Source organism: Bombina bombina, chromosome 2 (genome assembly GCF_027579735.1).
Source record: "Bombina bombina isolate aBomBom1 chromosome 2, aBomBom1.pri, whole genome shotgun sequence".
Taxonomy (NCBI): Eukaryota; Metazoa; Chordata; class Amphibia; order Anura; family Bombinatoridae; genus Bombina; species Bombina bombina.
The window spans coordinates 605,744,427-605,760,888 of record NC_069500.1 but is presented as its reverse complement, the minus strand read 5'-3'; the positions used below and the strand labels follow the sequence as shown (position 1 = coordinate 605,760,888).

Sequence of the window (16,462 nt, the reverse complement as noted above, 5' to 3'; positions counted from 1 at the left end):
GATTGGATCTAATCTTACACGCAAGCACTTAAATTGATATGGCGAACAGAATGGGTGACAATGGACACCCTTGTCGTGTGCCATTCTTGATGTTAAAGGCTTCTGGGAGAATTTGATTGGTTTTAACTTTTGCAGTAGGTTTTGAATAGAGGGAGAATATTTGATCTATAAATTGTTGGCCTATGTTCATTTTGGACAGAGTGGTCCTGAGAAAATCCCAGTCCACTCTGGCAAATGCTTTTTCAGCGTCTGTTGATATGAATGACAATGTTTTTTGGTTATTATGTGCATATGTCATTAGCTGTAGTATTTTGAGGGTGTTATCCCTAGCCTCTCTTCCTACGAGGAAACCGGCTTGGTCAGGTGCCATCAAGTGTGTTAATAATGGGTTCAGTCTATCTGCCAGTATTCTTGCAAATATTTTAATTTTGGTGTTCAGAAGGGATATTGGCCTGAATTTTTTGCGGGTGTTAGGTGGCTTTCCTGGTTTGGGGAGAACAGTTATAAATGCTTCTAGCATAGATTTAGGGAATCCCTCTTCTGGGTCTAGTGAGTTAAACAGAGTCACTAGTTTTGGGACTAGGATGTGTGCATATTTTTTATAATATTTGGCTCCGTACCCATCAGGTCCTGGGCTCTTTCCTGTTGGGAGTGCCTTGATTGTTTTCATGATTTTGGCTGTACTAATGGGTGTCCAAGGTTTGGGCCTGTTCTTTACTAAGTTTGGGTAAATCAATGTTATCTAGATATCTGTGTATGTTCTCTATTTTGGCTTTCTGTTCTGTTGGGTCTATGGGGCATATTTATCAAGCTCCATATGGAGCTTGATGCCCCATGTTTCTTGTGAGCCTTCAGGCTCACCGGAAACACAAGTTATGAAGCAGCGGTCTAAAGACCACTGCTCCATAACCTGTCCGTCTGCTCTGAGGCAGCAGACAGACAACTGCATGGTGCGGCATTGCACCAGCAGTTCACAAGAACTGCTGGTGCAAGGATAAATGCCGACAGCGTATATTGGATCATGTTCGCTCACGCAATGATTATTCGGCCCCTATGTCTTCTCCTGCTATGTTGTATAGGGTGGAATAGTACTTACGAAATGTTTCTGTGATTGAAGGGCTGTCAGATATGAGGTGGCCCTTTTTTGTTTTAAGGTGGTAAATGTGAGATTTTAGTTGTTTGCGTCGCAAGGCTCTAGCTAAAAGCTTGCCTGCTTTGTTCCCTTGATCATAGTATCTTTTCTGTAGAATTAATGCTTTTTTTTTTGTGTTCTTGTTGTAATAGAGCATTTAGCTCATTTTTAGTTTTTTTGAGGCGGTGGAGAAGAGTGGTGTTTTTTGGGCCATTTTTATGTGTATGCTCTAGTTTTCGCAGTTCAGTTAGAAGGGTTTTATCTCTTTTGTTTTATTAAGTAAGCTTTTTGTTTAAGTAGTTCTCCCCGTATAACACATTTGTGTGCTTCCCATATGTTACTTATTGTGGTATCTAAGGTGCTATTTATCTGAAAGTATTCTTCAAGAGATTTTTCTACATCAGCTTTGATTAAAGGGTGGTCAAGTAAGCTGTTATCCAGGAGCCACATAAATGGTATCAATGGACTGTCTGGCCATTCTATTGAGCAAAAGACTGGGGCATGATTGGACCAGGTTTTTGTTAGGATTGAGACCTTGTCAATGAGTGCTAGCCCTATAGAGTCTGTCAGTATACAGTATAATCAATGCGTGAGTACACTCTGTGTGGGTTTGAATAAAACGTGTAATCTCTAGTTATAGGATTTAGTGTGCACCATGCGTTATGTAACGTTAGAGTTTTAATTTGTTCATTTATGTTTTTTATGTCTCTTTTGGAGATGGAGGTATTGCCACCTGAGGTGTCCATTTCAGGGTTGAGTGGGATGTTGAAATATCCCCCAACCAGTGCCTTTGGTGCATTCTAGTATTTTGTTAATCAGTTTATGTATGTATATTGCTTGCTGTTTGTTGGGAAAATATGTGTTTACTATAGTGATTGGGCATCCATGTAGTAAGCCAATCAGAATAAGGTACCTGCCATCCGTGTCTTTTTCTAGTTGTATCAATTGAAAGGGGACGTCATGTCTAATTAGTATGCCAACTCCAGTTTTTCTGGTGGTGCCAGAGGAGAAGTATGCAGTTGTGTATTTGTGATGTGTCCATTTGGGTTCTTTACCTTTCTTAAAATGTGTCTCTTGAATCAGGATTATAGCTCCTTTTTGTTTATAAAGGTCATTAAGGACAATTGACCTTTGTTGTGGTGTATTGAAACCTTTGACGTTAACCGTAATTAGGTTAATTGCGTGTGAGAGAGATTTTCTATTTATGATGGGGTTAGTGTTTTTTGATTTTAGAATGTGAATATCAAGGTGGTGTGTGTAACTGTTGTGATAAAAGGGCATATGATGTCTGATTACGGGATAGGAAATTGAGAGAAGGATGGGTGGGGAGGGGTGGTGCTCGGATAAGTTATATGGTATGTAGGAGATTCCCTATGGGAGTAAGTCCTGTTAGTAGACCACTGGTTTATGTAACAAGAAAGAAAAAAATCAAAGAAAATAACAAAAAGAAAACAACAAAAAAAAAAAAAAAAAAAAAGAAAACAACAAATTACAACTTTGTGTATCAAACTTAGAAATTAGAGATCGACTAAAATATTGTATAAATCTTATTAGTATCCTATATTTTTTGGACCTCTGTATTTGATATCAGTTGTTATCAGGAGGAGAGACTCCCGATAACATGCTTTCTGCCATAGTGGTTGCATGCTTTCGGCCATAGTGGTTATAACTCTTGAAATGATGAGTTTATACATGTTTGCTTGTATCTTAGCTAATCAGTGTTGCCTTATGTCAAGTAATCTCTGTTGTTGTTTTAAACTATAGTGGCAAAATGTGATAGTTGCTTGCAAGTTAAGCATGAGTGTTAGTTGGTTTAGCCTGCCTTCTTGTAGTGTGGTGAATGATGAGGGTGAGGGTCTTTTTGCATTTTTTGTATTCAGCTGTGTTATGTACATGTTTATTATTTAGTAAGTACTTTAAGGTGCTCATAACACTTCTTATACTTATAACCCTTAAACCAACAGGTACAATTTAACTGTGTTAAACATACATAATGTGATATATTCATATATATATTTTAAACATTTTGTTGCTTTCTTGCATAACAGTCCACAACTGGATGAAAGTCATTATATTGAATCAAAGTCATTATATTGAATTTAAGGCACTTTACGACTTAAAAAGGGGAAAAAGGAGGAAGGGTATAAGAGAAAACCTGAGTATACTCATCTGTCCAACAGGCATTGGGGAAGGTGATAATGTCTTTGTCCAGACCAGAAGTACTTCCTTGGCGTTGTTCTTGCTGGTGGTGTGACTGTGCTAATTCTTCACTTTGTGGTTCATTGTTGGCTTGGTTGTTTCTTGTGATAGAGGTATCCTGGGTTATGCCTAAGTTGGAGTAGAACTGTAGTTTGTCTCCCTCTGTCTTAAGTTCTGCAGTTTTGCTGTTGTTGTCAGCAATAATGCTAAGTGGAAATCCCCAGCGATAGGTTATGCTTTGCAAACGTAGGGCTTCTGTGATATTTATGATGGGGTCCCTGCGTTTTTGGAGTGTTGGAGATATGTCCGAAAAATTTTTGATCTGGAATCCTGCATGTTTGACAGGTGCTTTGGCTCTTGCACAATTTGAGATTTCTTCTTTGTCTACAAAGCAAAGGAACCGTACAATGACGTCCCTTGGAGGGGCCTTGTTAGGTGGCTTTGGATGTAATGCTCTGTGGGCTCTCTCTAATGGTATTTCTTGTGCATATGGTTTGTTTTTTATCGTTCTGAAAATATCTTGAAGGTAACCATGTAGTGTAGAGGGGTTGATGGATTCTGGGACCCCTCTTATCATGAGGTTATTCCTCCTGTTACGGTTATCTAAATCTTCAATTTTCTCCATAAAAGAAGATATTGGGGCATATTTATCAAGCTCCGCTGCTCCATAACCTGTCCGCCTGCTCTGAGGCGGCGGACAGAAATCGACAGAAATCAACCCGATCGAATACGATCAGGTTGAATGACACCCCCCTGCCAGCGGCTGATTAGCCGCGAATCTGCAGGGGTGGTATTGCACTAGCAGTTCACAAGAACTGCTGGTGCAATGATTAATGCTGAGAGCGTATGCTGTCAGCATTTATCGATATGCAGCGGACATGATCCGCTATATCGGATCATGTCCGCTTGCGCCATCATAAATAGGCCTATAGTGTCTTGTTGCCAGTTTAGTTGCTTAAGATTTTGTTGTACTGCAGTGTGGAGCGAAGATTGTGAGTCTTCCATCTTGTCTACTCTGTTCGCTATCAGGGTCATGTCATTTTTTTAATTCTCCAAATAGACCTCTTCTGTCAGCATTTCTTTTAAGTCTTATTTGTAAGAAAGTCATTTGAGGTCGTCTTTGGTAATCAAGTTAGTGTCACCGCTCTGTGAATTTGTGCAGTTAAGTATTGACTCATTGTGTCCGTTTTCCCTGGTTTGTCCACGTTTTGTGTTTTTTTGCAGGGCATAAACGTTTTTCAGTAAGGTATTCTTTGTATAAGATACTCGTGATGAGTGGCAAATTGCTCTTTTGGAGCTTCAGAGCAGTTATACACAGTCTTAGGGTTATTTATCTGGGTTTCAGAGTATTTTGTCTATCAAATGTAATTGCTGTATCTCTGGCCGCGGGAATCAGAGTTAATGATAGCTGCCCGGTAGTATTAGTTTGTGGGCCTTTGTGTGTTTAATAAGTCACACCGTGGAATATGCCTGGGTTTTGGGGGATTGCATTACGTTATCCTCCTTCATTTGCTAGTGCTAGTGTTAGCTTGGCCTTGTGGTATCAGGTTGTGACTGTATCGTATTATGAGTAATCTCCTCAGATTCGTTTATTATCTCCAGTGAGTATCTTCTACATGAGGGCTATAATTTTGAACCTTGATAATCCTTATGTGCCCTTAAAATCCCCTTCTTTAAGTTAAATGTGGTGGCCGGGTCGTTAGAGTGAAGTGGGTTTACCTCTCGAAGTGATGGCGCAGTTTGTTCCTGAGCGCGTTCAAATTAGGGCCTACCTCTGCTGTCCCGGACAGGTTTGTCCGATGAGTAAAAGTTGGTGTGTGGTATCTTCGAGCTGTGGCTTCCCCTGTCTCCCCTCTGCACTGTGTGAACCCTGGTGGGGTCGCTGGATCACTGCAAAGGGAGCTTGTGGGTTGATAGCGCAGTTTTAATGTGCACGGCTGCTGACAGACCCTCTGTTAGTTACGATGTCTTTTGCGGTGCCTGCTTGTGAGCTGTGTTAGAGTCGAGACCATTTGTGGATGTGCCGCTTCTTATAGAAAGTTGTCCATCATTTCAAGGCTGATGTTGGCGCCGAAAGCTGCTTTATTTATTACGGCAACAGTGAAGGCTTCAGAGCCGTGTTAGTGTGCGGCCATCTTCCTCGGCTGCTAGGCTCCGCCTCGGTACAAATTATTTTTAACTCTTACACTTAACGCATATTACTTTCAACTTATAATATGCACGCTATTTAACATGGTCACAATATTGATTATCAGGCCGTGTACTAATTTTAGCGTGCCACTTGTAATCTAGCCCTTAATCAGTTAGCTATTATCTCATCTTTTACATATTCAAATTAATTTTCATTACATGAAGATCTGGTCCCTCATCACACAATAAAATCCTAAGGAAAACCTGTTTCTTAGGAAATATGAACCAAAGATCTCTCACATGACATAAGACAATAGCGGCGTTTCCGGACTATGGCCCCTTTCTCAATCCTGTTTCTTATAATTTTTCTTGTTTATCAATCTGAGTGCAAGAAAACCTGATGTTCCACAATTATCATTTACATAATTGAACTAATTTAAACATAGAAACAAACTTCAGTTCCAATCTCCTTTTCCATTAGAAGTAGACTTTTATTGGCACATTTGGGTGATCAGCTTGTAAATTACATTTTGGACCTACTATAGACCCTTAAAGAGACATGTAACCCCATTTTATTCTTTCAGGATTCAGACAGAGCATACCATTTTAAACAACTTTCCAATGTACTTCTTTATTTAATATCCTTCATTCTCTTGTTATCCTTTGCTGAAAGTTTTATCTATGTAAGCTCAGGAGCCACAAAGAACCTAGGTTCTAGCTGCTGATTGGTGGCTGCATATACATACTGATTGTCATTGGCTCACCCATGTTTTCAGTTAGAAACCAGTAGTGCATTGCTGCTCCTTCAACAAATGATACCAAGAGAATGAAGCGAATGTGATAATAGATGTAAACTGAAAATTTTAAATTGTATGGCCTACCTAAATTATGAAAGAAAATGTTTGGGTTTCATGTCCCTTTAATCATTTCATGGTTAAGGGTCTATAGCAGGCCGAAATATTGTAATTTACAAACTGATGACCAATATGTGACAATAAAGGGCCAATTTTAAAGAAAAGGGAGGCTTGAACTGAAGTGTGTTTCTATGTAATTAGTTGCTGGATGTGGCAGATCCAGGGCTCTGTGTCCTTAAAAAATAAACTTTGTCTGCTGTTTTCCTATATTGATTGTAAGTGCCCTGCTTCTGTTGGGTATGAATGCCATTAATAAAGCACAAATACACACAAGTTTAATTAAAACACGTTGCAAAAAGGGAGAGTTCTTACCCAGAGATCATAACTCTGATCGGAAATCATAACTAGATTTTGATGTCATTGTGAGATGATTAAATTGCTAACTATGCTGCATTAGTCATTTCCTGATGATCTTCTTACACTTAGGTCGCTATATATTTACCATAAATGATATCTTATATTAAGAGAAAGCTCACCCAGAAAACAAATATTAATGAACGATCTAGTAAGATCAGCAGTAAATGATTGCTACAGTATTTGCTTTTTAGCATGGACAGCAAATATTAATGATACAACCTGTGCACGTACATGACATAAATGATTATGCTCATCAGCACTAGTTATATATAAGGTACTGATATAGTACTCTGGTCTGAAAATAGAATATATATATAATTGGCAATAACTGTAGCAATTATTTGATACCTATGAGAGCAGAGTATTTCTGTGTAGTTTTTGAACAAAAGATCAAAAGGTTAAACAATAAACGTATATATATATATATATATATACTGTATATTTACAACATATACACACAGAAGCACACTCACAGGAACGAACATATAACTAATAGTTATATGCAATCAGCCAATAGGATTTTTTCAACTTTAATTCCGATTGGCTGATAGAATTATATCCGCCAATCAGAATTCAAGGGACGCCATCTTGGATGACGTCCCTTAAAGGAACCTTCATTCTACAGTAGCCGTCGAAAGAAGAGGATGCTCCGCGCCAGATGTCTTGAAGATGGAGCCGCTCCTTGTCGGATGGATGAAGATAGAAGATGCCGTCTGGATGAAGACTTCTGCCCGTCTGGAGGACCACTTCTTGCTGCTTGGATGAAGACTTCTCCCGGCTTTGTTGAGGATGGATGTCCGGTCTTCAAAAACTGTAAGTGGATCTTCGGGGGTTAGTGTTAGTTTTTTTTAAGGGTTTATTGTGTTGGTTTTATTTTTAGCTTGGGGTTTGGGCTGAAAAAGAGCTAAATGCCCTTTTAAGGGCAATGCCCATCCAAATGCCCTTTTCAGGGCAATGGGGAGCTTAGGTTTTTTTATATAGGATTTTATTTGGGGGGTTTGGTTGTGTGGGTGGTGGGTTTTACTGTTGGGGTTTTTTTTTGTTTTGTTTTTTACAGGTAAAAGAGCTGATTTCTTTGGGGCAATGCCCAAAGTTTAGTTTAGGCTAGGGTTTTTTTTTTTATTTTGGGAGGGGCTTTTTTATTTTGATAGGGCTAATAGATTAGGTGTAATTAGTTTAAATATTTGATAATTTCTTTTTTATTTTGTGTAATTTAGTGTTTATTATTTTTTGTAATTTAGTTAATAGTATTTAATTAATGTAATTGATTACATTGTAGTGTAAGGTTAGGTGTTAGTGTAAGACAGGTTAGGTTTTATTTCACAGGTAAATTTGTATTTATTTTAAGTAGGTAGTTAGTAAATAGTTAATAACTATTTACTAACTATTCTATCTAGTTAAAATAAATACAAACTTAGCTGTGAAATAAAAATAAAACCTAAGCTAGCTACAATGTAACTATTAGTTATATTGTAGCTAGTTTAGGGTTTATTTTATAGGTAAGTAGTTAGTTTTAAATAGGAATTATTTAGGTATTAATTGTAATTTTTATTTAGATTTATTTTAATTATGTTAAAGTTAGTGGGGGTTAGGATTAGACTTAGGGTTAGGTTTAGGGGTTAATAACTTTAGTATAGTGGCATCGATTTTGAGGGTAGCAGATTAGGGGCTAATAACAGTAATGTAGGTTGCAGCGATGTTAGGAACAGCAGATTAGGGGTTAATAATATTTAACTAGTGTTTGCGATGTGGGAGTATGGCAGTTTATGGGTTAATATGTTTATTATAGTGGAGGCGATGTTGGGAGCGTCAGATTAGGGGTTAATAATTTTATTTTAGTGTTTGCGATGCGCGAGGGCCTCGGTTTAGGGGTTAATAGGTAGTTTATGGGTGTTAGTGTACTTTTTAGCACTTTAGTTATGAGTTTTATGTTACGGCTTTGTAGCGTAAAACTCATAACTACTGACTTTCAGTTTTCGGTACGGATCTTGGCGGTATTGGCTGTACTGCTCACTTTTTGGCCGGACAGACATACTCGTAATACCGGCGCTATGGAAGTCCCATTGAAAAAGGACTTTTTAAAAGCTGCGGTAGTTACGTTGCGTTACGGTCAAAAAAGTGTGCAGGACAGATATACCTGCAAAACTCGTAATAGCAGCGGTAGTGAAAAAGCATTGTTATGAAGCTTTTTCACTCATAACGCAAAACTCGTAATCTAGCCGATAGTTTTCTGATAGTGCAGGTTATAAACTGCTCTTGGATTAGCATAACGCTTCCGGCATATGCCTTTTAGTGGATAGAAAAAGGTTGGTCAGTCTCTTATGTTATTATTATTATCGGTTATTTGTAGAGTGCCAACAGATTCCAAAGCATAAATTGTAGAACTTTATATCATAATGCATGTTAAGTTTTCCTTTCTAAAATATACATATTCTTTGTATGTGAGAAGGGTTGATGTGTGTTGGAACCATTCCATAAAAGTGGGAGGGTGGGAGGTTTTCCATTTTTTGCTATAAGCAATCTGGCACTGTTCAGGCCTATCAGTAGGAGATTCCATCTTATTTATTTACATATTTTCTGAGGTTTATGGGTAAGCAGAATGGTTAGTGGGTTTAGAGAAAAGGATGCTCCCATAATCCCTTGGTAATACTGTTTCTATTTGTTTCCAAAATGGTTTGAGACTTTTACGTTGCCACCAGATGTGTGGCATAGTTCCAGTTTGAAGAGTTCAATATTCCACAGCACCATAAGGTTAATAACAAGTCTTTTTTATTGAAGCATAAACAGCACAGGTATGCGACGTTTCGGGATCACAATCCCTTAATCATGCATACATTGAAATGCACCTGTGTCTTATTTAAAGGTATACAACAACCAATGAAAAAACAGTTAAAAAAAGTTTCAAAAAATTTAACCATTTCATGGCCAAACACTTCATGCTGTAATTAAACATACTGCCATCTATAGGTTACACATACGATCCTTATTATAAAATTATTGTTGTTTTTTTTTTTAAAAGACAAGGCTAAGTACAAAAGAGCATATGTACATATCAGAAAATACAATAGCATAAAACCTTTTCATATATATACTGTACTACAAAGTATTAAACAATATAAACAAAGAAATAACCCTTATTTTTAAAGATATGGTAAGAATACAGTAAGATTAGTGGATGTATCTAGAGGAAAACGGATAAATCCAATTCTCTATTTAACCCCTTAGGGTACATGGTATCCAATTTATGTATCCAGAAGGCCTCCCTTTGTTTTAAAAGCAATTCCCTATTGCCACCTCCTCTAGGTACATCCACTTGATCTATAATTTGCCATCTAAGTGGCTGATTTGATGGCCATACTCCACAAAATGACACGCTACTGGGGCTTTTTCATCTTTTTTTCTAATATTGGATTAATGCTGATTTAATCTATTCCTCATACTTTGAGTGGTCTCTCCAATATAAATTCTCGCACATGGGCATTTTATTATATAAACCACGAATGTAGATTCACACGTGTAATAAGATTTAAATTTATGTCCACTCCTAGGGTGGACAAATTCTTTGCCCTTTATTACCGAATGGCAATTGCCACATCCCAGACAAGGATAACAACCAATATTTTTTTCAGTGATGTATCTCTCCCTATTACTATGTCTAGATCCCAAATCAGATTTAACCAAAATATCATTGAGGTTTATTACTCACCTGTGGGCCATAATGAGTCTTCTAATTATGTAAGATATTTTCTCACTGTAATCACTATACTGGGATACAAATATTAATTTTTTCATTATTCGCCTGTTTGGCTAAATTTCTATCCCCTTTATGGCATATATTATGGGTTTCTTTGTTTATTAACCATACAGGGTATCCTCTATCTAGGAACTTCTTCCCCATTTCCTTCAATCTCAATTGTTTTGTTTCTTCCTCACTGACTATTCGATCAACCCTAATTAGTTAACTCCTTGGCAGTGAGTCTTTTAATTTTTTATTGTGAAAACTGTCGTACCTAAGAAGGGTATTACAGTCTGTTTCCTTACGATGTATATCAATTTTTAGATCCTGTCCCTTTGGTTGCAGCCTAACCAGCACTCATTGTTAACATTTGGATAGATATGACCAAGTCAGGTCGGGGCCAAATACCAGCTGGTCATTATTTTATGGTTAAGCTCTAAACTTATGGGTGTTAAAGAATATGTTTTTTCAGTCTTTGTCATTAATAGGTATATTTATCTCTAATTGCCACTGGGTGGTGTATGGGGGTAGAGAAGTTATGGTAGTATGATCTAAGAGTTGTCGAGATATAGAGAGTGTGGAGTCCGCGAGACTTAGCTGTTCAAAGTTCTTCTTCATGTGGGGAACTATTAATTAGATGAGTTAATTGGGCAAATTTTTGTCATGTGGAGTAGCGTCCCCCAGCTATTTCTGTCAAATCAGTTCTTTGTTTTAGTTTACCGTTAGTTGTTAAATTTAATAAATGGTGTCATATAACCTATTTCCCCTCTATGAGGTTTGTGCCGTTCCAGCCCCCTGAGGAATTCAGCATTATAGGAGATAGGGGACATAGGGGATATTTTAGAGGCTATACCATTTTGTGAGTCTCTTATGGAGTCCCAGTTATTGAATATATACGGGTATAGTGTAGATCTTGTGGCCAAAGGTGGTCTAATGTTCGGGTTGACCTAACATAGTGCGGCTAATGATGTACTTTTTAGTAGGTAGGAATCTAGAGTGGTCCACACTTTCGATTCAATGTTACCATGCTATTCCAATATTCGTTGTAGGGTTACCGCTTTGTAATATTTCACAATGTTTGGCACTCCCAAGCCACCCTCCCCCAGGGGTCTATACATAATGGTTTAATTAATTCAAGGTTTGATTCTTCCCTATATGAAGTAGTTAATCGCATCTTATAATTGCAGTAAATAGGTGTTAGTGAGGTGCATCGGAAGAGTTTTTAAGATGTGTAACAGTTGAGGTAGTGTGGTCATTTTACTCAGTAAGTTGTTTAATTTATTCACTCAATAGAAAGTTTGTTACTATTTGAGAATTTATTGAGTTAAATAATTGTTTAAAGGGACACTGAACCCAAATTTTTTCTTTTGTGATTCAGATAGAGCATGCAATTTTAAGCAACATTCTAATCTACTCCTATTATCAATGTTTCTTCATTCTCTTGATATCTTTATTTGAAAAAAGGGCATCTAAGCTTTTTTCTTGGTTCAGTACTCTGGACAGCAGTTTTTGATTGGTGGATGAATTTAAGCTTACATTCCTGCATTTCAAATAAAGATACCAAGAGAATTATGAACATTTGGAGTAATAGGAGTAAATTAGAAAGTTGCTTAAAATGTCATGCTCTATCTGAATCACGAAAGAAAAAATTTGGGTTCAGTGTCCCTTTAATACAATGATTTGGTCTTGTTTTACTAAATATAATGGTGTCTGTTTTTTGTTTGGGGGATATTGGGGTGCATTTTTTAGGTAAAATCTGCTAGGATCAAGGAACCAAGCAGAGAACCAAGGCTAATGTCTGATTGCAACACAACACCGATGGCTGGGCCAGGAATTAGATTTTTTTATTTTTTGCTACACACTCCCAAAACATACAAAAACATACAAATATGTGCCCCATATTTCAGAAGCAAACACACCCTAGGCCAAGAATGTAGCAGCACAATCTTCTGGGGATTGGCTTAGAAGAAAACAACAAACAGATTTGTATATAATAAGCATTATATAATAGGTATAATGTTTCTCATTATGTTTTTCATAGGGATGGATGTAAAAACAGACTCTCCATAATAATTATAACATAATTAATGCAAAACCTAATAGTTACACCAGAATATGAATGAGGCAAGCTTTAAACTGTGCTACGATATATGTTGGTGAAAGGTCCTATAATGCATTATTTGAAGCATTAGGTCATGATATAATCAGCTAGATGCAAAAAGATATAGTGTATTCTTTCAACTGTATGAACACCAATTTTACAAAATGTTTTATACATTTTGGTACCACATAGAGATAGGACTGCCCCTTAACACTCTGCCCCCAATCACAGTGCCAGATGCTAAGGTAGAATAAAGTTCAGTATTTATATATATATATATATATATATATATCACACAGAGAAAACCAAGCACTCACTTACAAGCTCTCAGCTAAGATTTAAAAGCTAAAATGGAAAGGTTAGTTACCGCATCTGGCCAAATGGGACAAGCCCAGGTACCTCGTCAAGGTCCTTTCCAATACCTGAGACCCTAAAACAGCCACACAATGCAAGTTCTCAAATCCAAACAAACTGGGAACAAGGGATGGGTGCACAGGCATATGTAATCACCCTAGACATATACAAAACACGGAAGGGATAAAGCACTCTCATACCGGACCGGGTACACATCCCATGACCCTGCAACATGCTCAGTCCTGGGTGCCACTGGCACTCACAGGAAGCTGTGCTGTCCCCAGAGTCACAGGCAGTTAACCCCAGACAGGTCTGGGTGCAAGAACCATAGGAAAAATTACAAAACAAATTAATACAACACACAGAGAAAACCCAGCACTCACTTACAAGCTCTCAGCTAAGATTTAAAAGCGAAAATGTAAAGGTTAGTTACCGCATCTGGCCAAATGGGACAAGCCCAGGTACCTCGTCAAGGTCCTTTCCAATACCTGGGACCCTAAAACAGCCACACAATGCAAGCTTTCAAATCCAAACAAACTGGGAACAAGGGAAGGGTGCACAGGAATATGTAATCACCCTAGACATATACAAAACACGGAAGGGAACTGCACTCTCATACCGGACCTGCTACACATAAATATATATCACATTTTCACACACACATACACATTATCACTATAGCAGTGCTGATCTAATGTAATAAAAAGATGTATAGGTGACATAAAATATATAAGGGCTATTTTTAGCATAAGAGATGCAGATACTGCAGAGCAAAGGGGAGTTTACCCTCGCTGATTGAGTTTAACATATATACTATAAGACTGGGATGATTTGAGCATAGCACCTCACATCAAGTGCCATTTCATATGTTTACTTACATGTTTAATTTCAGCTCCTTCTGGTTACAGTTCTCTCAGCCAAGCCTATTAAGAGCTGGCAAACCTATTGACAGCTGTGTCTAAGAGCTTGAGCCTTTGCCATACATGGAAAGCTTTACAGAAATGTCATCACTGAACAATGGGAAACACAAGCCCAACTCATTGTTTTATATTTTTTCATGATCTACTTTTTTTTGTTAAACCAAATGGGTGTGTGTATCTTTATAGTCCACAGCAAACTCTCACAGTTCTGTAGTGTACAGAGGGAACAAATATCTTGTAATTTGGCAGCTGCAGAGATGTAACCACAACAATGCAAAGTCATAAGCTGCTGTCCTAAACAGCTGTGTACTAAGGACCATAGAAGGATATGGCATTGTCCTATTTATGTTACCTTCATAGAAGTAATTGATTATATTAACTCTTTCACTGAAATGCAGTGTGCAGGAAGAGTGACAACCCTGACAATTTAAAACTTAAAGGGACATTGTATTGTACAATTATCTCCCTTTAATTGTTTTTATGTTGATCAATTTTAACTGCTGGAGTATACACATAGTTACACATGGCTCCTTTGCCTTTTCTTTGTTATTTGAAATAGATAAATTTGCCTTTTGAAACCACTAACAGCTGTAGATGTCGAAAAAAATCACAAAAAGCCATATTTAGCAGCAATATTTTTAATTATCGGTTTGCTGAAAACAGGTAAGTCTTGTTTTTGCTCAACACATTCTATGTTCTCAATCTTTATCAGCAATTTTGTCAAGCAAATTTAAATTAGCGAAATCCACAGCAAAATGGACTTGATACACTACTAGACACTAGTTATTGTTTTATTTTCAGTTATCAATCGAAACATTAGTTTTGTGACTGCTCAAAACACATTACTAACGACATATTGCATGTCACCAAACAGAGACAAAGGCTATCTGCTAAATCAGTTAAAGTTAAAATAGTAATAATAACAATAATAAGCATTTTTATACTAACAAAAATTAGCACACTCATTAAGTAAATAAACACACTTGCCCACTATACTTCTAATACACATATTCAAATGCTTTAGAGACATACACACACATAGCTATACAATTCATTATCAGCATAAAACAACCAATAAATTGTGATAAACCACTTAATTTACGTACTGCACAGAGAAGGGTAGATATTATAGAAAACAAGTTCAAAGTTCAACTTCCAACATCTAGGGTAAAGTTATGCGGCTTTCTTAAAACTGTACAATTTTGTGACCATTTGCTTTGTATTTTTTTAATTTTAGCTATGAAATGTGGTTGTTTAACTTGAGATTCATATCATACCACATACAGAGGCCCCAAGTTATCAAGGTCTGGCGGACCTGATCCGACACTGGGGATCAGGTCTGCCAGACCTCGCTGAATACAAGAGCTGCTGGTGCAACGCCACCCCCTGCTTACTCGCGGCCAATAGGCAGCCAGCAGGGGGGGTGTCAATCAACCCTATCGTACTTGATTGGGTTGATTTCCGGCGATGTCTGTCCGCCTGCTCAGAGCAGGCGGACAGGTTATGGAGCAGCAGTCTTTGTGACCGCTGCTTCATAACTGCTGTTTCTGGCGAGTCTGAAGACTCGCCAGAAACAGGGGCCATCAAGCTCCATTCGGAGCTTGATACATATGCCCCATAGTCTAGCATATTATCTAATTCATGGTTTAAAAAGCAAAGTCAGAAGCCATCTGAGCTTGCATGTTTTAGCTTAGAGTGGAACAAGTGATGTTGAGAGTGTTGTCACATGTATTTTAATTTAAACCCTTTGTCAATTTCTAATAAGATTTCCTACCAATTTAAGACCCATGGCCTCTTTTCTTGGTGAATTTAGATTGGCAGATTGGTCATTGGTCAGAATGGTTTGCTGTCCACTCCTGCAGTGTCTTGCATCATCAGAAAGATCAAAGCAATTGGAGGGATTATCCTAACAGCTAGCCACAATCCAGGAGGACCTGGGGGAGATTTTGGAATAAAATTTAATGTTGCTAATGGAGGTAAGGATGTCATTTCTCATAGCCAGTCTGTAAGCAGAATTGACAATTGCCTTTTCCCATTGGGAATCAATTACAACCACCATTTAAAGGGACATGCTACTCCAATTTTTTATTGTTTAAAAATATAAATATTTCCTTTATTACCCATTCCTCAGTTTTGCACAGCCAACATGGTTATGTTAATATACTTTTCACATCTGTGATTACCTTGTATCCAAGTCTCTGCAGACATCCCCCTTATCTCAGGGCTATTTATTTATTTATTATCTATTAACTTGCATTTTAGCCAATTATTGCAGTGTCCTGCACAACTCCATGAGAGTGAGCTCAATGTTATCTATATGTCACACATGAATTAGCTGTCTCTTGTTGTGAAAAGCTAATTAAAAAAAAGCATGTGATAAGAGGCTGTCTTTCGTGACTTAGAAACAGGCAGACATTTAGAGGTTTAAATGTTATAAAGTATATTAATATAACAATATTGGTTGTGCAAAGCTGGGGAATGGGTAGTAAAGGCGTTATCTATGTTTTAAACAATAACAATTTTGGTGTAGGTCGTCCCTTTAAGAATCAGTAATGTCTTTTGATGTTTGTAGTAGAGATGTTGACCACCAAGGGGCTCGACAGATTGCATCTCCTAGTA

The 16,462-nt window shown here is 37.6% G+C and overlaps 1 protein-coding gene across 1 annotated transcript in view; it reads left to right on the top strand.

Annotated features, from left to right (window-relative positions):
- The window catches only part of PGM5 (phosphoglucomutase 5), a 286,735-nt gene that overhangs the window by 39,703 nt on the left and 230,570 nt on the right, over positions 1-16,462 (top strand). The window contains exon 2 of the mRNA XM_053702531.1: positions 15,657-15,819. Coding sequence (XP_053558506.1) covers positions 15,657-15,819 — 163 coding nt within the window. The remainder of the gene's footprint in view (positions 1-15,656; positions 15,820-16,462) is intronic.